This window comes from Pyxicephalus adspersus, chromosome 4 (genome assembly GCF_032062135.1).
Source record: "Pyxicephalus adspersus chromosome 4, UCB_Pads_2.0, whole genome shotgun sequence".
In the NCBI taxonomy this organism is placed as follows: domain Eukaryota; kingdom Metazoa; phylum Chordata; class Amphibia; order Anura; family Pyxicephalidae; genus Pyxicephalus; species Pyxicephalus adspersus.
Genome location: NC_092861.1, coordinates 134,619,071 through 134,643,280, shown reverse-complemented (window position 1 = coordinate 134,643,280; position 24,210 = coordinate 134,619,071). Strand labels below are relative to the sequence as shown.

The 24,210-nt window shown below is 36.7% G+C and overlaps 1 protein-coding gene across 26 annotated transcripts in view; it reads right to left on the bottom strand.

Annotated features, from left to right (window-relative positions):
- NRXN1 (neurexin 1) overlaps positions 1 to 24,210 on the bottom strand; it is an 892,798-nt gene that overhangs the window by 190,863 nt on the left and 677,725 nt on the right. For all 26 annotated transcript variants that reach the window (XM_072409697.1, XM_072409698.1, XM_072409708.1 and 23 more), the window contains one exon: positions 15,341 to 15,522. In XM_072409697.1, coding sequence (XP_072265798.1) covers positions 15,341 to 15,522 — 182 coding nt within the window. The remainder of the gene's footprint in view (positions 1 to 15,340; positions 15,523 to 24,210) is intronic.

Sequence of the window (24,210 nt, the reverse complement as noted above, 5' to 3'; positions counted from 1 at the left end):
TGTTTGAAAATTAAGGTTTGATGAAATGTAAAAATTCTGTCTTGAGCAATTGAGAAAGATTACACTTATGTATTTCAAAGCATGAAACCATTTATCATGAATTGCTGTATTTACTTAGCAAATTAGATGAATCTATTGCTAGCTGCAATATTGAAACATTGGCATATTTTTCCATTTTTATCAACTACCATGATTTTTAGAGAACTAAAAACTGCAGATGTGCCACAGTCATCAGCAGATTTATTAAATACTATGAGTAGCATCTGAAACTGGGAATCCTGTAGCCAGCACAGAACACTGCAAACAAGCAATTGCTCATCGACTGAGCAACAAATTACTTGGAATGTCTGAAACATAAATCTGTTATTGAGTACAATGCATTTTATCCTGGCAACAAGAATGTTAAGAAGAACAATTCTGTAGCTGCTACAGATCAGCCAGCACGACGTAAGTCTTACAAGGCACAACCAAGAGAAGAGGTGGAGAATTGGTAATGTGTTGAAGCAGAACCAAAGGCAAACAGCTAAATATGCAGATAAAATACACATAATGGAGCTATTTCACCCGCCCAAGGATTTGTATTTATGTACGCAAAAAACTTGAGATTTTCACAACTCTGCCACACAGCATAGCCACAGAATAAAATACCCAATTCTTATCTGCTACAGGTAGGTAACCCAAATTTGGAATGTTATCGTGTTGCTCTAAAATGAAATATAAAAGACTAAAACCACAATAAATTTGTATTTTAAATATGATTAATAATATATTAATAATCTGCACTCTTTTGTCTTTTATAACTGAAGCTCAACTTTAAAGCTTTTAAAACAAATATGTTAGTAAACATTTCTTTAAATGCCTGGGGGGAAAACATGTACTACATATACAGCTACTGTATATTCTATTTAGTAGGTGGTATAGGTAAAATACAGACCTAAAAATCCTAACAGTGACAGTAGCAACATGACCTTGCCCCAATGACAACTAGTGATAGAATCAATTAGGAAAGACCTAATGTAGTGTGAAAACGGGAAAGTTGGTGCAAAGCCTGACAGCAAGAAAAGTGGCCGCGAAAAGTCTCAACGACTTTGAAAAAAATGAAAGGGGGAAGAATAATGGGCCAGCGCCAGAGCTTTATGTCAGGGTGACCAACGTCTGCTGGATATTAACATGTTATTCCACAGGGTTCACAAGTTTAATGGATCCTTTAAAAAGTTTGCCCTGTCTAATAAATCTGCAACAAAATTAAAATAAAAAAAGATGTGCTTGTAATAGGAAATTATTGTCAATGCTGTTTTACAAAGCTAAAAGAATATTTCGAATTTTATAGTAATATAATTTGCTTTCATATTTTCCATTAAAGGCAGAAAATGATGATGTCACAACAAATGATGTTCTTACAGTGCCTAGTATAGTTTATCAAAACTAATATAGTTCATCATTTTCGCCGAGTATATACCAGCGGCTGCTGAGAAGTTCCTAGCTTTGCCCCATTCCAGATGAAATAGAAAAATGAGTGTGGGGGCATATGGCAGCCTAATATCTTTGTATGTAACAAATATCAGGTCTTTGCGATTCCTAAAACTGTTTTTTCCTTTAGTGAGAAGCTGTGATGGCAGAGGCACAAGTTTCACATTGTTGGAATTATGGGCCATCATGAAGTTTTTGTTTCTCCAGGGAAAGGAAGGACACTTCTCCCCCAGTGTTTGTGACATCTCAGTGTGAATTTTCTTTGCTGACTTTCCCTGGAGAAACAAAAACTTCATGACGGCCCGTGAACGACGTGAAACTTGCTTGTGCCTCTGCCATCACAGCATGATCACAGCATCATAAAAGGAAAAACAGTTTTAGGAATCGCAAGGACCTGATATTTGCACAGTTACATACTAAGATATTAGGCTGTCATATGCCCCCACACCCATTTTTCTATTTCATCTGGAAGAGGGCAAAGCCAGGAACTTTTCAGCACCCCCCTCGCAGAGACACAAATAATGAAGCTCTGTATTTATTTGTATACTTTCAAATGTACCAGTATGTATATATACAATGGCAACACTGGGAGAAGGAGGGGCAGCACTTGCAGTTAGTCAGTTGGGCTGCAGTGTTGATGTGCTACCAGGGACCATGTTGATAGGAGTAGAAAGAAAAAAGAGAGATGAGTTCACCTACAGGCTGGGGGCAGGAACAAGACCTATCTGTAATAATGAATACTGGTAGAGAAAAACAGCTCCTTATTTCTAGGAGAAGAAGACAAAGTACATAAGGATGAGCGTATCAGCATGCTGTGTTTTCCTTTGCAGTCCAATCAATGACTGGGGGAAGGCAAGACCTGTAAGTGTTCCTAAACTGCAGCAAATCAGATCTCCTATTCTGCCAGACAGGGTTATGCTGTTTGTCAGAGCTGTGCAAATTTGAGAAATGGTTTCTCAGAAATATAAATCCATTGGCATAGATATTCTCCACCTTTTTAAAATGGGAGAACCATTGAAATAATTTTAGTCCAAAAGATCTCTACTGTAATTTCCAAATGGACAACTCACATTACATTAGTGTGGTAGTCATTAAGAAGAATGCATCTCACATTGCTGGACAGTGGGAAAAAAGTCACCCTTACAACTAGCCAAAAAGATCATTAAACTGAACTGAAAGGCACGCATTGATCATTATTTAATGAACCTAAGTTGAGAAACACTACCTTGGTAAAGCAGTTCCTTTATATAGTATGTATTTTAATAACTAACTAGCTGCCTGCCGGGAGTTGAACTATAACAAATTTGCCTGAATATCTGTTTTCTTAGTGTACTGATCCCACAAAGAGGTCCTGTCATCTATTCGAATACAATCCTTTTCCCCAAAGCCAAGCTAAGCTTTGTCTCAGGGTGCCAATGAGATCAGAGAAGGTACGGCTGCACACCGATAACTAAAATATCAGTTCTTCTAAGCTTGCCACTTTTTTCTCTCCTAATTTAGTGTGCATTCTGCTGATTCTGATCCAGAAAATGTTGTGCTGAAGACTACAAAAAAAAGAAGTGCTCCCCTAAGAATAAAAATGAAAAAAAAAAATAAGGTGTAGATATAAGCACTTTCAAGGTTGAATAAATCAACTATTTGGTAGCACTAATTTGATTGAGTTCAGGCGATTTAGCAGCTGGAGCACCTACAGCTTGCCAGTGGGATAATTGAATAAGTGTTCTAATTGGTTAAATCAGTAAAATGTGACAAAACCTAAATACCTCTTGGCTGGCCAATCAATCGAAACAGTATGAATCAGCATTATACAGTATGTAAAGATCGTAAGACCAAATAACTTCCACGCTGCTAAGATAGAAGAAAGAATTCAAGAAACCTTGGGGAGGAAAAACAAAATTACATATGGTAAAAATCTAAGCTGATCGCTTCATAAATAGAAGTCTTTAAAAAGTGTCTATACAAAGAATTTGTGCTTTGTATTTACAGAGTTTGCATTTCAGCAGGAAAATATATGCTACAAACTACCATGGGAACTGCGGCTATTCTTTACTACTGTACTGTATAACCTATAATGCATAAAGAAAAAAAAATCTGAGCAAGAATAGATTCCTGTAGACATAATAAGCCACATGCGATTCTATTCATGCATAATAACTATTTACTGTTGGTAATTCACCATCCTGTGGATATTGCTTTTTTCTAATAGACTATTGTTCTTATACACTGAATCACATTTTAGTAATGAATACGCGGTATGATTGTTTGGTAGTGGTAATACATTTGAAATTAGAGAAAGAAAAAAAAACACTCTAATATGGAACAAGCATGTGATGTTGCTTAAGTAAAACAGCTTCATGGATCATTAGATAAGCTCCTGCAAAACTATAGTACCTGAAAATAATGCAACTCTTTATGTTAAATATAGAAAAACACAATGACTGTAAAAGTACAAAAATTATCCAATTGAAAAGCCTTAGGGAGTAAAGGGGCTATAAAAATCCAAAACATTGTATATTACACAAAAATGTAAAGTTTGTTAGGCTCCAAATGAGATCTCAGTGTAGTGTAAAACCTGAGACCTTATATGAAATGCTGGAAGTTGGTATTAGAATTGAAAATATATTTATTGGCAGCATTATAGCCACAGATGATTTCAGACAAGGGCTCATACAAACAGCCATTGGAAGAAAGGAGAGCAAGAAACAGAAGGATGAAGGAAAGAGTGAGATCAGAAATAAAATAATAAAGAGGAGGAGAAGGACAGATAAAAGACAGAGAGAGAGGAAGGAGAGCTAGAACAGAGGAACAGGAAAGAAGAAGAGAGATAGAGAAGGAAAATAGAGATGAGACACATTGGACCTGAGTTATTAAAGCTCTCCAAGGCTGGAGAGGATACACTTTCATCAGTGAACCTGGGTGATCCAACAAACCTGGAATAGATTTCTTGAAGTAATTTGCTATTTGTTTGCAAATGTTTTTAATCCTGAACCAGATCCATTCCAGGTTTACTGGATCACCCAGCTTCACTGATGAAAGTGTATCCTCTCCAGCCTTGGAGAGCCTAATAAATCAGGCTCAATGACAGAGGAAATAAAGTCAGAGGGGGAGGAGGCAGGAGAGATAGAAAATAAAGGAAAAAAAGAGACACAAAGAGAGGCAGAATGAGAAACAGAAAGATGAAGGAAAGAGGAAAAGAGAAGGAGACATAAGGAAAAAGGGACAGAGGGGGTCAGAAGGGGACATAGAAGCATGAAGGGAAGGAAGGAAGGAAGGAAGGAAGGAAGGAAGGAAGGAAGGAAGGAAGGAAGGAAAGGGGAAATAGAGAAATAGGAATGAAAGACAAAAAGATGAAGGATTAGAAATATAGACAGAAAGATGGAGAAAAGAGAAAGGGAGAGGGGAAGCCAAAGACAGAAGCATGGACAAAAGAAAGCCAGAGAGGAGAAATAGAAACAGAATGACAGAGGTGAAAGAAACCAAGTGCCGGAGAAGGAGAGATAGAAATATGCAGGTAAGAGTCACAGATCGGAGCGGGTGATAGGGACAGAGTTAGAAAAAAGGAGTCAGGAAATAGAAGGATTCTTAGAGTTAGAGAAATAAAGCGACAGATAGCAAAAAAAGGAGATTGAGTAAAAGTAACGTTAATAATTTTCATATAATATACTGACTAATTAATGAGTTAATGGGCAAGCATAGTACATTTTTATACTAAATTTCTAAATGACACCATCTACATTTGGTGGTAGCTGAAAGTTTTAAGGTTGCATTGTTGCAGTTTTAATTTTCCATACAGTAATAATCTTTGCTGGAAAGGGGCTTTTCACCTCCAGCATTTTAAGCTGGAAAACTAGAAGAAAAAAAACTCATTGATCAATGCTTTAACTTTCATGACTTTCTCCAGTACATTCCATTACTCAAAGCAATTAATGCACGATATAATAGGGTAAGTTCCAGCCAACTGTAACATCTAAATGCATGCAATATTTATGTAACTAATTTCATTGCTGCGACTTAAGGTGTTTTTTCTTTTCACCTTGACGGAGCAGCAATAAAGGGCATATTTATTTATACTGTACTCTTCCTGGCATTATTATTGTGCTACCATTATCTTGGAGTGATTGCAGTCACGGATTGCTTCTTTCTCTATGTATGGATAGGAGTTTTTCTGATTATAGCCTTTTCATTTGTGTAAAATTAGCTGGCATAGAAAAACTGACTGCTTTTTTCTTCCCTATTAGAAACAGATGCTACCATGGGTGTTATGAGCCAATATGCCCTCTGTAATAAGGTAAAGCTTTGAAGGGTGCAATTACATCTTAAAGTGACCCTGGTAGTCACCTAAAAATCTAGAATGCATTTTTATACAATGAAAGTGCAATCATTCTCACTTCATTTTCCTTATCTTATACTCTCTCCAAATCAGTGCAGCAGCCTACACTTCTTGTTGGGTGCCTGTGTCAAATACTGTGGGCTGCAAAGCCAGACATAATCAAAAGTGGGTCCGAGTGCAGAATTGACTTAGGGCTTCTGTAGGGTATCCTGTGGCTGAGTATATTAGGGAGCCCTCATGCAGCGGCACACTTTGTACCAACCTATGTCCACCCCGGTGCACTGTGATTCCTTCCCCTGACTCCTACATCTTGCCTTTGTCCAGTAGTAATGAAGGGGTCAGAGGAGAGCTGCCATTTTTGATCTTCTGAAAATACAAATTACCTGACTTTGTCTGAACTCACTTCTTTCCAAATTACTGTTTTGGAACAAGCACTGAGATTCTAAAGTGAGTAATTATGAAGTAGAACAATGCATACTGGTTTCATGTTAGTAACACACCAGGTAAGTTGTATAAGGCAGTGGTCCCTAGCCTTCTGGATGTCTAAGACCACTAAATTTACAGACTCAAGACTGGGCTTGCGCGGGGAGCCATGTGCCACTCAAAGTGGAGTGACCTCATAATGCCAGAACCCGCCCACTCTCCCACTGCAGGTCTGACCCTGGGGGGGTGCACCAGCTAGAGCTGTGGACCACCAAAAGTTTGGTGTCCTCTGATATAAGGCAAGGGTAGCAATACCAGTCTTAGTATGTTCTCATTAATACATTTTTTTCCATACATGTGTATAACAGGGACTAAAAGCACCATCACTGTCTAAAGGGAAAAAATACAACTATGCAATGCAATTAATTGCTACTTAAATACTAACAAATTATACCTAAAACTCTATCACTCGCAAAATTGGCAAACCACATGACTAGAGTCTACACGTATGTGTGTAAGTACATCTGCCATAGAAAATGCTAAGCACAAATGGACATCAAAAGGGAGTTTCGAGCGTAAGTTTGTTGCAGCTAATAAGCATTTCCTCAAAATGACCTCAAAAGTCAACATATCTGTTAGCTGTATTGTTTGGTCTAGCTTCTCTTGTTGAAACGTAGACTTCAGTAGCAATACTATAAGTACAATACTTTAATAAAGAATGTCACCAGACACCAGATATTCTCCTAATCTGTTTTTTGAGCCAAAAACACACATGCTCCTAAATCAATTTTATTATTAATATTTTGATTTAAAAATAAATGGAAATGCCAAACACTATGGCATTTTTTTAAACATACTCGTAATATTGGCCATAGTCATTTATCACAATGAGTTGAAATGAATCCTTCTCTGAACTGACCTCAGTACGTTGCTGATTGCTTTGGGTTATTGAATTTTGCACACCAGTATTGCTCTTTGTTTGCCCTTATCGGTTGGGAATGTCGCATAAGAATGATATTGTTTACAGCATTTCGATTCATCAGGTTTAGGATGTTAACGGCCTTACAAGTGCATTCAGCAACAGACATTGAATTTTTGTGTAGGCTGAAGCAATTTGGAGTATTCAATCTATGTGAACAGCAGGTTTTCAGCAGTTCCTTAACAAAATATTTCATCCTCAGTATGTCCACCTTGACCTTGAGGGCCCTTGCAGAGCAATGCAACTCTCTAGAAAGATTAAACTTTATGTAAGGGCAGAAAATGGCACTATCTATCAAGGCCAGGGTGATTATCTCTGCTTATGTTTATATTGCTGATAAAAAAACACTAAATTGGTTCTAAATTGGATCTCATCTGCCCCCTCTAACCATTAAAAACAAGATTGTGCAAAAAGAGATTGGCTGTTTTTATCAAATATGCAACTGCATGTATTGCACAGAAAAAAATAATGGTGACATGAAGACAAAATTATAAAAAAGAGACACATGGGAGACATATAGAAGCTCATTTAGAAGCTTCTAAACTAAATATGGTAAAATGTAGGTTTGGTAAGAAATTTAATTATTCACATTTTGTATCTTTAAAATGCAAATTTCACAATATAACAGATGATCTGTCTTGATAATAAGCCAACAGGTGGACAACCAGTGCAGGGATATTTAATAAGAATTTTCAAAAGAAGTGAAAAGTTATTTTTTGCTGCTAGTGAAGTTTATTCTAAAGTGGAACTAAATCAGGTGGGGTTTTGGAGAAAGGGACAGGTGATATGTTCTTCTACAATAAAACATACTCATCCACCTGATTGCTCCTTAAAATGTCAAAATCACTGAGCTGTACATGAGCAGCTCAGCATTTGGTTGCAGGGATACTCAACATATCCCGGCTTCCATTGCACCTGAATGAACTCCTGCATACCTGCACATGAGTTATATCATCCCAACCCAACCAATCAAGATGACTGGAAAATATACATATGGTTTTTCCTTCCTTGATTGTTTGCTTGTTGGGGTGGACAAGACACGGAAATGGTTCTGCAGCAGAGAAAAAGTAGGATTTCTTACTTGCCTTATTAATATAAAAGATGTGTAAATCCCAGAATGTGAAAAGACCTCTTCGTACACCCTTGCCCATCCTGCTGAAATTCTTCTTTCTGCTATTTAGATCAGGATTTTTATCAATTCCCTTCAAACTGCTGTCCCACACAACCTGTAAAGTCCAAAACCTAACTGCTTAACTTCCTAATACAAGCCCCTGTGGATTATGGGCCGCCTAGTGCACTTATCTTCTTTCCAGCAGCCATGTTTCCACAAGGACATGTGCTGCAGCACTGCTGTTGAGTGACCTTTTTCTATTTTATGGCCATTTTATTCAGTGCTTTTGTATTGCGGCAATCTCCTTGAACGTTAACAGTAATTAAGAAATGTTAAGCTTTACTGCGCACATCCCTGCCGCTCGCCTTATAAATATTAGTCGGGCAATTGACGGAATCTGGCTATTCATTATTTTTCATTCATTTACGCTAAGTATAGGTTACTTGAACACCATGCTGTCACATTTCCAGGCTTTGTTTTGCAGCTTGTGGTATTGCATGAAATTACATGACACGGAGTGTGATTTTGCTATAGGTATGCTATTTCTCACCATTTGTGCTGTTTCCTGTGACTTCATAGCAATGTGCATCTTGATAAATACCGGGTTTGATAAAACTGGGCATTACATCTGTTTAGCATTTAGCCAGTTATAAGTTAAGGATATTTAGGAAAGTAAGGTGTTCTCTGCCTAGAAGAATGCAATGTAGAAGCTTGCCCTTGGTATTAGACCATAGATGTCGAATTAACCTGCCAGCTACTTCCACTTGGGTGTTATTGTGTATGCTGGGAGACCCACAAATGTCTTTTCTTAGATATAGGTATATATGTCAAATCTGGAGGTACCTGGAGCCATAAGGGACTGTGTGGGTGTTATAGGAGGCATACATTGTCCAGAGATGTTTGGAAGTAGCACCAGCATTTGGCAAATACATTTAAAATAAATAAATGTATGTATAGCTAGGTAAACCTGTCACAATAAAGTGATATAAATCTGTGCTGCAAAGACAAACCGGTATATTTAACATCAAGGTGGCCTATGTCTTGACAACCATTTGCTGTTCTGAGGCTGCTTCAGATATTCCGCAAAAACGTGTTTCATTATAATCTTTTACCTGCAATGAAACCCCTAAAGCAAATACATGCCAAAGGGAGAAATCACAGTATGTGATAGAGATAGCCAGTATTGCTCATAACCAGGGAAGAATACCTGTAGAGTATAGCAAAATGCAAAGTCATGAAGTTTGAATGGTGTGCCGAAAAAAAAAAAAGTAAGTTATCAATGAATGTTTTTTTTTTTTTTTTTTTGGCTCGGTCCCTTTAAACACACTTGATAAAGTAAAAAATATTATGTATACACTTTAAATATGTTCAGTCTCAAATTGAGTTTCTGCCGTGATGTTGCAGTAATTTCTTTCCAATTCCCATTTAAATGAGGTTGAGCACCAAAATATCTTTCGGACAAAATATGATTCATCCTTTAACAGTTGAGACATTTTTATTGACCTGCAATAACTGTAAATGATATTGCTCACTCAAACTACTTTGAAAATGAATAGATGATCTCAAGCAAGGCAGAATTATATTGTTTGGATGTTACTGCCACAAACTAAGCAAAAACACTGACAATATATGGACAAAATAAAAAAATACAATTCTGCAGATTGGACTTACAACGGGAAATATTTCTGTACACAGCAATCTCAGTGACTGCTTGTAGTGTCAGGCCTCGCTGACCTGTATTATCTGTTTATAACAAGAAGCAGTTATTCATTCTTTTACGGGTTATCAAAGCAGCCATGTGCTCGTACATGCGAGTTCACAAATTCAGCACACTCCGGCACCTTTTCAAAGATAACAGTTTTGTCCATTTTGAACTTTGCCTCAATCCGTATTTTTGCTAAAGAACTGAACTTGCATTTCAAGCCGATAAAACCCATGGATAAGGAAAATGGGGATTAAAGAAATTGAAAATACAATAAATCCAAGGAATAATCTGTAAATGTTTTGTGGTATGTGGGCAAGTTTTATATTTACTTTTAACCCACCTCCATAATTTATAAACTGGGCTTTAGCGATAATGGCAAAGAAAGGCGGATTTGGGAAGTTATGCATTTGGTTCCCTTATTATGTTCTTACAAATCTAAATCACTCTATCCTGCAATATACCAACAAGCATGGATGCTTGAAGCAGTGACCATTTACCCTTTATGTATGACATGAGTTGATGTTTCCATTTTGCCCCAAAACCCCCTTCTTCCAATTTGGGCAATAGTGCAACCAGCGTGCCATCATTGAAGATGAGCAGAGTTTATGACACTCACATGGCTTTCCAATAACTTGTAAAATTGGTGGCATTTCAAATGCAAATGTCAAATATCACACTTGAAAGAGAAGTGGTGATATGCTAACAGCGTACAACCAATTAGACACAAAGTGGAACCTAGCTGTCAGACCGACAGCCCAATTTCAAAATTTTCATTTACATTTACAATCCCATTACCTCTCTGCCACTGGAATCCCAAAACATCCCCTACAAACATAACCTTGTGAAAGTCACTATTTACATAAGATTGAGTGCTTACCAGACCTAATGATAAAATGCTTTTTAGCATTTTCTTTTATAAAAGTACTTAATCGCTAGAAGTGGTAGCTTGGGGGAGAGGTTCACCTCTGCTCAAAAGTTTGGCCTTGTTAGGGTTGCCTTGCCATATTGTTGAAGCCCTGTAAAGATATGTAGCTGATGTTCAGCGTCATGATCACCTTGCCAAGGAGTAAGTACATGTTTCCTTCAAGGCTTTCCGAGTCACCTACACTCCAACATTCTACTAAAACATTCCAAGACTTGTGACGAGGTCTTGGTAATCTATCTATTCATCTTCCTTAAAAGAACTACTATGCTTTAAAAGAACCACTATACACAATTAGTACATACATTTGTCATTCCTACTTATGAAATATTACTGACTAATGATTAATGACTAAAGATAGAATATCAACCAGCTTTCAGCTGTTTAATAAAATGGTCATTAACCCAGATTAATCCCAGCAGCTCCCAATATCAGATGGCAGGAAAACCTACAATAACAATAAGTGGATTTTATATTGATAATTGCTTTCACAGGCTTTGTTCATGAAACTTGAGAAAGCAGATATAATTACGATTTAAGCTGCACTAGTAAAAGGAACACAGAGAAAGTGAAAAGTATCTGGCTGAATGGTCACATGACATTGAGCTGTGCTATTGTCTATAAAATATTATGTTTATTCTTATCTATGCTTTTTGTTACAGAGCAGTAGGCTTGTGTAAAGAAGATCTGGCCTAAGCTCTGCCTGTATGTAATATGTTTACACAATATAATTGTATTATAACTTAAAAAAATATATCTGTTTATGGGAAAGAGACATTTTATGGTTTTGTGTGCCTTTACGGGAATATATGCTGGTTATTACACAAATGGAGACTCGCTTCTTAGATAATAAACCATAAGCATGTAAAATATTGGTGTTGATTTTGGAAGTGACTAAATATTGTGTTGACCAAGCCCGTTTATCTCTTCGCTTTCCTCTCTGCAATATTTTGATTTTGTAGCTTCTAGTGAGAGTGCAAAAGAGATAAAGGTGGACCACATCGAGTCTGCTGGGGCTGCTTACATCACAACCATGTATTTAAATATCCGCAACCAGGCACTGCTGCTTCCTCTCCTTGGGAGGATCTGCTGGTCTTATTACCAGTCTGGTCTTGTATCCACCCCCACCCCTATAGTTTTCTCCAAGTTGCCTGTAGTGGGAGGATCTCCTGAGTCCATCCCATGCTTCTGCTTTTTGCACAAGCTATGTGCACCTTTGGGATCATGTCACTTTTGTTTTTACTTGGTTTGCAAAGGAATTGGGTGCACACAACGTGAAGTTATATCCTTTGAAGATATAGTATAAATTTTAAAGATATGTGCACAGAGTTCAACTTTAAAAGCACATATCCAGGAAGAAAGATGCCGAAATAAGTGGCCTGTTGACTGGGTCTCTACCTAATAAGACCGTCTCTGCAATAAATAAAACTGTACCTCTAAGGTATACAACAGCTTCCTTCCTAGGTTCTATTTACTTTGCTATATCGATTTACACATACGCTAAGATGAGCTAGATGTAGGATGTCTTGAACCACAGCCATAGCTGTTCACAAAACTGAATTACTATATGCATTGGTAATTTAATGCCGAGTTCCAGGAACAAACGCAATCTTGGATCAAATACTGTCCAAGAAAATCTCAGCCGAGCATTCTTTGCACAGACTTGCCTAATAGAAAACTCATTTATTACACTTGTCAAACGGGAGATCAACCATCAAGGTTACGGCTCTGCTATCATCGCTTGTTATTCATAACCGCACTTTAGAAATATATGAGATATTAACATGGCTGAGGCCTTTACAACATGGAAAATTGTTATCTGTTTAATTCTGCCTTTTAGGTTATTATTTTGAATCATGCTTAGGTGCTGTTTTATTGATTGTACAAATATGGTATGGTCTGATGCCTGAAAAACACACAATCTATGGTTGTGTGCATTAATGAGGAACTCTACTAAGCAGTTTTTTTGGTATTTAAAGGGGACACTTTGTCACGTGTTAAAAGCTTTTTGGGGGAAAATATTTTTATGTGGTCCCTATATTTTTTATGTTTTTACCTGCAAGCTATACAGGCTTATGAATCTATTAAGACCTTCTATGTAATCAATTGCAAGATTAAACCTGTTACTTATACCTATTGTTATAAGTAAAGCTACTTATTGGCACTTTTAGCTAGCACTATGTACAAATTTACTGAAGGTACTCATTCAAATCTTTTTTTAATTTAACTTTTAATGTTTAATCTAACAAAGTTAATAGGAGGTTATCATAGAGATTTCTGACAGATGGTCGAGTATGATAAAATTCCATAGAATGACTGAATATACCAAGTTGAAACCAACATAAGGGACAACCTAGAAGATCCAAACAAAGGAATCTGTCACTGTAGCTCATCAGCTTTGTGAGATCTTCCAAATATTATAGATACAAATTCTGAATTATGGACTGTAGAATAAAAATGTTATAGTGAAATAAGCTTACATAATAATGTAAATTTAATAGTATTATATATTGTTCAGGCTGGTCAACGCAGTGCATCAGCCTATACCCATAATGCAGTCAATCAACACTTACTACAGGGACAACTGAATGGAAATTGTCAACCTACTTATGTACAGAAAGGTAACCTTGACTAAGCCCCGCTTGAAAGGTGGAAACGCACCTAGATCTCTGATCATCATGTTTATCTAACACTCTAACTTTAAATCACACTTTTTTCATTCTGTGCTGTTAGATGGTCCAGGGGACCAACTTTAGAATCTCTTTCGGGAGAAATAACAGCTTGAAAACCTTTCAAAGCAGGCTGGAATGGAAAATAAACAAATACAGTTCTGAAAACTTGAAATCTCCAAGCTGTCCGGAGGGAACCCAGCGTACACTAAACCATTTTTCTCCAAGATATAATCTAAACATCAGTACATAGCCAGAGAGCAAAAAAGTTTCAAGGCAGACACTCTATTACAATTATATGTTGTATATAACACAATAGATGAACAAAATACAGAATATTAAATTACATACATTATTTATTTTTTATTTACATGGAAGCCTATTATGTGGTTTCAATGACTGTACTAGTATGAGAGCTGCAGTTTTCATAATCTTAATGAGAAGTAAAATAACTTCAAAAGAAGCCATCTCTGTCCCCTCTAGCTGCTTGTAAGAAGTAAATTACTCTAAAAATTCCCAATGGATTACAACAGTGATTCTAAAGTTAGGTTTTAGTTGGCTTCTAACAGCCTAAAAATACCTTTTGTTGCGAATCTGAAGATTAATTTCCCCACAATGCCTAAAGCAACAGAGATCAAGAGATTAATAAGGGTTTGTTTTAGTGCAGAACCCAGAATATGGTAATACTTAAGTATGCATTTATGAGGACAACTTTCCAGGTTTCTTGTATTTTCTTTTAAGCCTGAATGGAAGATGCAGTAACCATAACAATCACATTGATATTGAGTTGTTTGCCAGGTACTACTGTCAGAATTGCTAGAGCTGGAATGGCATACGGTCATCCATATTCATGCTATTGACAACGAGTAACATATTCTTATGTGCAACAAAAGAAAAGGATCAAGGCATCTTGCCATAGGGCTGCCATGTACCCGTCAATGTTTTAACTAGATTAGACAGTAGATTCAATGAAAAATAGAATCCAATGTATCTCTATTGAAAACTTGGACATCCCAAATTAATGTATGATCAATATATTGATCAAAAATCAATTGAGAATGTCTGTTCTTGTTCCTAACAAACAGCAGCCAGCAGCAGAGTGGAGTGATATTGGTTTTGGCCAGTCAATTGATGTGCAGCCATTATGCCAGGCAAGCCAACAAAATCCAGCAGATGGCTTTTGAATAGCCAGTGCATTTCAGTTAGAGAAATTAACTGACCCACTATTACAGTAGGGCAATCCTATGATTTACCCTAACCTTCAGATGATAGGTCCAGCCATGCTGGTAGAGTCAATGAATGGTTTTTTTCTACCTTTCTGCCTCTGAAATCGGTATGGTAGGATGGAGAAGCAAAAAATAGTTGAAGTGGCAAAAAGTATAAATTTGATTTTAAATTTTAATACTGTTCCATCCACAATATCCTCCTGGGTACCTTTTTATGCTTGTAGTAACAATTGAACTTCCTTTTTCCTAACATCTGGCATCTGATATGACCTTCTCAGTATGACTTATTATAAGCACACTGTAGATGTGCATCTTAAAAAGCAGCAGGGACCTAATCATTTTGCAGTCATTTGTATACATCTCAAGGGGTGAGTCATGGCTGGCCCCTTAATCAAATCAGACATTAGCTGACTAGCACATCAATTCTAAATCCTTAGGCCCAGCCAAAGTACATTAAACAGACACAATACAACAACGCTGTAAGAATAAATGTTTTATCACTTACTATGTGCAGCTCTAAGTAGTCCCCGAGTCCTGTAGAGCTGTCCACTCTAACCAATACTGCTTCTTTCTGTACCGTGCTAAACCCTATTGCCAGTCTGTCAGCACGTGTGCTGGGCCGATCATTCGGGGGCCACGTGTATGTTATCTGTCCTCCTCCTTTACTAAAAATATATGTTGTTCCAGCTGCAAGACAAAAAAGATAAAATATATATATATGCATAAAAAGACAAATAAACAATTCCATTGTGTTACAAAGAGGAACCAAACAAACTAATTTATATAACTGTTCCTAAACTAAAAAATAAGTCTGTGCTGCCCACAGCAATCAAACAGACCTATGCAAGACAGAAAATAAGAAACTGTTTGCTTTGGGACATACCAACAATTTATTTTGCTTTCCAGTTCTATTTCACCAGCACAGTTTGAACCCAGTTATCATAAAGATCACATTGTCTTTCTGATACTTTGATGAATGAGCCACAATGTTTTCAATGCCATATCTGCTTTTTGTACTATATCAGCTGTTTGAGAGATTATTATTTGCACCTATATATGCCAAGAATGATACAATGTTCAAGAACAGTGGTGCTGTGGTTCTCAAGGTCCAACTTCATGAAGAGAAAGATACCAGAAACTCACTTCCTAATGAGGATTTGTATGTTGCTTGGACTAGTCAAAGTAAAATGTTCCCTTGACTACATGACCGGGAGGACACAATAACTACCTTTCACACATCCTTCCACCAAACTTGTTCAGGGCTGTGTACATGACCTTGGTGGCTGGAAACTCATTTGGTGAACACTAACTGGAGTAACATTATATGATTCCCAATTGTTGGAAGCACCAATCAGTCATGGTGAATCCAGTAAAAGGAGTGCAGGTAAGTCTTACCTCCTCCTTGTATATTACACCAAGCAAACATTTTACCTGTTCTGGCAAATAACAGGTTGGATCTAAAAACCCAAGAAATATAAAAAAATCCACCTGGCAACTCAGCCTATTGGTCTTGGGTATACCATTGCTGGTGAACTGGATTGAGAATAGAACTAAATAAACCGCTTTATTGTTGGTTGTTGAGAAACACAGCTCTGCACCACTGTTCAAATCATGCTTTTTATATGACAAAGGATATATGATCAACCTTTACAAATTTGCATATAGAGACAAACACCATTTTTGGCCATGAATACAATCTTTTAGCATTAGTCTTTGAACAGAACATCATAAAGAAAATGTTAAAAAAATGTAAAGAAAAAACACAATTTTTCAACACTTAGGTTCTTATTCTAGGGAATCCTACCATCAAACAACCATGCCACGGTAGCAGCCACTCCATGGAAATATACCACCGGGTCTAGGCAGTGAAGGACCAGTAGCACACTAATGGGACTGTGCAATGAATTAGAAATCTGATCAGAGTTGTGCATCTCCCTCTTCCAATTTAAATGTTGGCGCAACCTTTACCAGTGCAGGAGGTTAAAGGTAATATCAGGCCCAATGCAGGTGCTTAGGCTACAAACATTCATTTAATAATGACATAAAATATTGTATTAAAACATTGTATCGCTCAAGAATGGAGTTCGCTTTTCACTCCTTTGCTACATAAATATTCTGCGCACATTCAGCACAGTTCATATCTCAAAGTAGGAAATTATGTGCAAAGGTGTACTAAGGAGGAATTCATGTTAGTGATGGACCACTGATTATAAGAAAAAAAAATCTTTAGCTGGCATTTTTATGTTTAGTTGCATTTGTTTGCAAATCTAAAAGCTTGATCTTCAGTGCTTTATTCTCCCATATTTTCAAATAGATTCAACCTGCATCAGCACATCACTTGTCACTCCATTTTGTTTTTTTCGCTTTTGCTATGACACACCATTAAGGTGAGTTGCCATAGCAATACACAGGAATATTGCCTGTTTGATGTGCCTTGGGGATGACTGGAGCGAAGAATACAGATAACTTCAGCTACATCTGTAGCTCAGCTCAAATATTTTCTGAAAGTACAATTTTCGCCTTCTTGTTGCATCGATCCGTGTTTAATGCTTTCATTTTATTTTAATGCATAGAGTCTATATGAAGCAAACATAAAAGTGCACCTGTAGCATGAAGGCAAAGAATAGACTGCAAAGGAGAAGAAACCTGTTGCTGATTTTTTTCAGTTATAAAGGTTTTAGTGTATTTGGAGGGATGGTGCAGAATGCAAACAACACAGTCTGGTCACCTCCCCACTTGAGTGTGATTGGACAGTGAAAGAGTAGTAACAGGTTGATGAGATTCTCTCTCAACTCTCTACTCCTTTTAGCAGGGGACTGATTGACCCCCGCCCAATGGTTCTCCTCCATCTCCCAGTCTACAGGAGAACATGTGGTCTCTATCAACTGAACATCAGGTATATTTGCTAATTACATTTAAGAGGTATTTATTCATTTTACTTTAATGCGTTCATTGGTAATTTTATAGTTTTTAAATTTTGCCTTTTACATACATTTTAGGTCAGTATTTCTCAACCAGGGTTCTGTGGAACCCTATAGTTTCCAAAGTTTGCTATGGGTTCCTTAAGCAATGAGCAGTTTGAGCCTCTCAGGTCAGTTTAAGTGACACCTATGATCTTTTTGGCTATCTGTAAGGGTGAGATTATTTCCACTGGCCAGCTATGTAAAAGGCATTCTTCCCATTAACCATCACATAATATACTTTGTATTGCGTAGATATAGTAATTATTGCAGGGGTTCCCCGAACACCTAAACCATATTTTAAGGGTTCCCCCAAGTTAACAAGGTTGAGTACAGATGCATTAGGTGGAGTTTGGTAACATGGTAATGATACCCAATCTACCAAGCATGTAAGTATTAAGGAAACCCTTTAACTGTTATGTTCTTCTTCCAAACAATGAATGTTATAATATTTGTTTTTTTATGTCTTTTTGTTGTTTTTTTCCATCTATATCAAGGAAACAGAACACATTTTTTTTATAACATTATGATCTTTCTCCCATTTCACTATGCCTTTGTATGCAAAACAAACATTTTTCAATAGAATTTATAATAATGTAAAGATTCTTGTTTCCTTTGAATTGTGTGATGCTAGTATGCTATGCCCAGCTCAAGGTTAATTTTAGAAGATATCTCTCATCTGCTTGTTTGTCTATTGATGTGTGTGGTGCCCTTGCTGCACTTTTAACACAGCACAACAATAAGATAATAAATGCGAAGATAGAACTTGAACTGAGGTTCAAAATTATTAACAGTGCGTGGACTTAAAAGCCCAGCAATTAGAAATACCAAATTAAATCTGCAAAATGATTTTGGTTAATCACTATACTTGGATGTATGAAAACAGAATTTTACCTCCTTTGTTAACTGTTTTTGAAAAAGAAAAGAAAATCTCTGCTTTTAATAAAACATATGTACATCTAACAAAGACGAGTTTTTAATACATTGGTAAAATATTTTTTTTTCTATTTTAATCTGTAAAATCTGATTTTTAGGGCCCATTTGTATCCATGGAGTTGGCAGCTCCCAGGTGCACAGCAAACTGCTGTACTGAACCACAAGTAATCAACTTTGTGATCTGCCGCAGCCAAAAACAAACGGAAAAAATGGTTCCCAACATTTTCATGAGAATTTTTTGAGCTCCATATTTCTGAAATGGCCCTTACACTGCCAAAAAATTTCAGATATGAAGGCAAATTGACATCATGGGTCATTCTGTCATTTACCTCCACAACAGGCCTATTTTCTAGTCATATGATTGGCTCATTCCTTTTCTAAAAAGTCTATCAAATTTGTATATTTAGTCTATCAAATTTATATAAATGAATGCTGAGGATGTAGAAATGCATCCATAAAATATAACATGGAAATACAACATACAGACCATCCCACTCAGAAGAAGTTACTTGTTTCTGCAACCCGATAAAAAGAAGTAGGTAATATTTTATTTAAATATGCAGTTATGAGCACAGATCATCAAAAAAAGAAGTATAATGGCTAAAATAAGAAAAATGTGCACTATTATTACAGAAAATAACCACAAGCAATTATCATTGTATATTCATTTTATGGTAATGGTCCTGTAAAGAGGTGGCAAAAAGTATTGGATCCTGAAGATATTTCAGCACTACAATGAACAAATAAGTATTCTCCATTTTCTTTGTTTTAATTCTATAAAGTTCTCAATGCAGCACTTCAGTATGTAGTGTTATAATGTTTCATTGTAGTTTAGTTTTTTTAAGCTATAAAACTGATATTTCATTTCCATTTAAAGGTGAGATGGGCACAGTGTGCAGGACCATTAGTAGTCAGCTCACACATCACAAATTTCAAAGTCAAAAGAAGAAAGCAGGCCCTGAGCCAAGTGACCTGAAACGTTGATAGACCCAATGGATCAATACGTACTAGCTCCCTGGATATGACATGTAACACCACGGCATCTGAGCACATCTACATCTCAGGCAAGCTGCCATCCTTGTGTAAAGCCAGAGAATTCCACACATCTAAAGAAAAACCTTCAGTCTCATGTATTTTCAGTCTTGTTTTCTTTACACAAGTGGGTGCAGCATATGTAAAGTGCTTTTGTAGACTTCATAGCCTACTGGCCATAGGTGGACTAGTAAAGAGAAGCAGATTTGGTATACTGGATGTGCCAGCTAGGACTACGGACTATTCATTGAGAAAAGCCAAGCTTAGTGACCATAGCATAATTTTTGTTTAAAAGCCCAATCAAGCCTTTAGGTCTGATATATCAAAGTAAGCAATAAAAAAGCAACAATTGAAAGAATCTGGTCTGGAATTAAAAACATTTGCCAACTAATTGCAAATGATTTTTAAGAAATCCATTAAGGGTTTGCTGGTTCACTGAGGTTCTCCCATGATAGTCTATCTTGTCCATTCTTCGAGAACTTTAAAAAGTCAGGCCCTTTGAGTGGAGAAAATTTACTTTTGTCCTTTGTGTGCCTTTGACACTCCTAAGATGTTTCTCACTTCTTGTCTTAGTAAGAACACAGAACATGATGTGAAATCAGCTGAGCTAGGATCATTCCTGTTCTATTAAACATATATGCTTTAATTACCTATGACCCCTCTAGAAATATGTCACCGATAGGATTACAGATAGCAACGAAAACTCAACAAATGTTCCCTTTTATTCATTGATTTTTACAAATGTTCTACAATACTTTTTCAAAATTCCTTTTTGGAAAATACTCAATTTCGGTCCCTTTTTTGGGGTCATTGATTGGTTAGTGTCCCTTTTTCTGAATAATAAATGTCTTGGTTGCCTGAGGCTTCCTGATTTCAACACCGTTATAAGCATTTAGAAACGAGTGTCTCCTAAGGACACAAAACAAAGTTTTAAGTGCACAAAGCAGAAAACTCTTCGTTGTTGCTTGTTGAAAGGTTGACATGGTCAATAAAATCTGAAAAGAATAGAGTATTTCCATGTAATCTTTGTCCCCTAAGAACTCGGGAGACAGTGAAAGGGACACAGTTGTACAGTTTTCCTGGCCAGACATGCTTACTTTTCATCATTAATGTGCTTTTTGGACACTGGTGACAAGTGTATGGCTCAAGGTCGAATAGGAAGAAGAATAAATGCAAGGAATTGGAGCAGAAAGCATATGACATTTAAACCACCCACAAAACCTGCAGACAAGGACACTATATGGTCTTCTGTTGTGGTGAGAGGTGTTTTGATCTGGAGAATATGGCAAAATTTTAAATATATGATAATTGCATGCAGCTAGTAACTAGCACTATCCAATGGGTGGCAAGAAAAAAACGTTTTAAAAGCCATTTGTAGGCCTATGAACAGTGGAACCCCTTGTCTCATTTGTGCCATGAAGACATTTTTTATCTTATCCAATCCTATGAGAAAGTTGGTAAAACCATACATGCAGATATGACCAAACAAGGTCTAAATTAAGCCTAAAATGATTGATCTGCAGCCAAAGAACCCCTTTTTAATGCAAATCTAATCTACAAGCATTTTGAAGGTCATTACTTTACATAGGGCATTGATTGCTTGGTAAAAGTTGGAAAATATGTTACCGATTTAGATATATATTTTTTTCATCTACAATATTGTCTTGCAGCAGAACAGGAATGTTAAATAAAAGAAAAAAGAAAAGGGAAAGGGTTACTAATAAAGAAGAATGCCAGCTAAGCCGGTTTCAGCTATATATTTATATTATTACACAGCAATCAAAAACTAAGAATTCTTAGTGTATAACATATATATGCAGTTTACAGCTTTTGTAGCCAGATGTAGAACTTTGTTGGAGGCTGATTTCATGTTCCATAAATTTTATGGATTTTATTTATATTCTTATGGATTATATTATTTATATATTGCATTCACAAAAAAAGATGAAACTAGCTGTCCACTATGTATGGATATATATTTCATATATATATTATATACTTTATACTGTATTTTGCCTAAAGTTCCTTTATAGCAGAAAAGCCTGAGTGCGGCAGTGAGGGTGACAGATGCAGACTGATATCAATGCAGCTGTAATGCAAATGCCGTGACAGGAGTGTAAATGGCTGATCCTGGAATTCCTTTTTATTCAGAAAAATGAGGTCTGCTGGTAAGTAAAATACCATTTCATGTCAGTGATCTGGAACTGTTACAGCTTTGTATCCCAGAAATACAAGGCTAGATTCACATATGTATCGAACAATCTTGGAAATATCAAATATGTGCAGGGTCTGAAGCCAAAAGTAAATAATTATTGTACTAAATGTCACATGAGAAAAAAAGAAAAGCTATCTTATGCTATTACTATTCTGCAAATTCTGTAAGTGCTTATAATGTATACATATATATATATATATATATATATATATATATATATATATTATGTAAAATACTCACATAGTGTTTATGTATACACACAACATGAGAAATGACTAAGACACACAAAACCATTTGTTTGCTGTTTCTATGTATAAACTATTTTTCATAAGGAATTAAAGAAAGAACAATTATTTATATATAGTATATATTTTATCTATATTTATTTACAAAAACATATGCTCATGGGCAGGATTGTGCACATACATAATTGTACAAACCCTCATCACTGCTGGCTTTGTGCTACCTCTGCATTATGGATATGACAATGACTTCTCATGAAATGAAGCACTCAGCACAAAGAAATATGGCTTTCTGTAGTGTTTAATCAATTAAACATCCAACATGCTTAGTTTTCATTGAAGCATATTATTTGTCATTCTGGAGTAGAGCACTGTGAAATGACAGTCAATTAACTGATCATTGATTAATTATCTCATTGATCCATTTCTATCTGCACATCAGGAGCCTGGCAGTGAGACGCGATGCTCTAATCCAAGACTCCGTTAAACACTGTGGCGAAAGCACAGAAAAGCCTGTCTATCCTGACGCTTGCTTTCTGTACAAAATGTTAATCTCCCCTCCTTTCCTGACAGATAAGGAAACCGCTGATAAAATGCAGATCCAAATCAAAATTAAAACTGTCAATTCGAAGCGAATGAGACTTTTTCATTTACAGCCAACGCGTTTCACTTGACTGCAAAATTCCCGAATATATCATAGCACCTGACAAGGTGTTATTTATAAATCCTGATAAAATAATGATAGTTAGGTTGCTCCAGAATGGAAAATAAATAAATAAACTGCAGAGCATCAAAAAGTCTTATAGAGTGAAGAAATAAATACTTATATTTAGGATTTTAAATTGGAATGAACAAGTTTTTACTATTTGAAATGAAAAAGAAAAAAAAAAGGAGGCGAAATGGAATTGTCAAATGAAATGGCAGATATTTCAAAGCAGGTAATAATAGGGTGCCATCTAACATACTTTTATTGCTAAAGTTGCCTATGAAACGATAAAAAAGCAACCGTTTTTTTGATTGTTTGGGAGGACATTCATCTGTATATTTATTTCTCTGCATGTTTCACACAGTAAAATCAATCTAAGGTAACCATGCCTTCAGTATGAGTTTTATGACGACTGTAAAGCAATGCTGTACTGTATGTAAAGATGGGATATTACCGACTGGAGGAGCATAACTCAACACAACAACAACAGCAACAATGAGCAGTGCAAAAACATGTACAACTGGAAATAGCAGATTTTTAAAATGCAAGGATATATATATATATATATATATATATATATATATATATATATATATATATATTACTCAATATACAGCCATCTATCTAGCTATTACTTGTCTTATTACATTTTCATAGTTTCATATTTTAGTTTTTGCACTTTTAAAGTGCACCTACTATATGCTTTGCCTATACAGGACTCAGTAGCAGGTTTATTTTAAATCTAGATGACAGAATCACACAGCCATAAACCCCATCCATCCCACACCCAAACCCCTATTCCAGCTACTGCATTGCTTTTTAAAAAGAATACTGTATTTTTCGGACCATTAGACGCTCCGGACTATAAGACGCACCAGGTTTTCCGCACGGGAAAACAAGAAAAAAAAAATTCATTTGATTTCCCCTGAGATCCAGCGTGCGGCACTTGTGCCCGCCCATGAAGGCGGCGCCGATCGGCATTCATGAAATCAATCGGCGCCGCCTTCGTGGGCGGGCACAAGTGCCGCACGCTGGAAGACAGGGAAACACAGAGGAGGAACACAGACAGAGGCAGATAGCAGCCTCCTACAGAGGAGGAACACAGACATTGGCTGCTATCTGCCTCTGTCTGTGTTCCTCCTCTGTGTTTCCCTGAGAGCCAGCGTGAGGCACTTGTGCCCGCCCATGAAGGCGGCGCCGATCGGCATTCATGAAAGCAATCGGCGCCGCCTTCGTGGGCGGGCACAAGTGCCGCACGCTGGAAGACAGGGAAACACAGAGGAG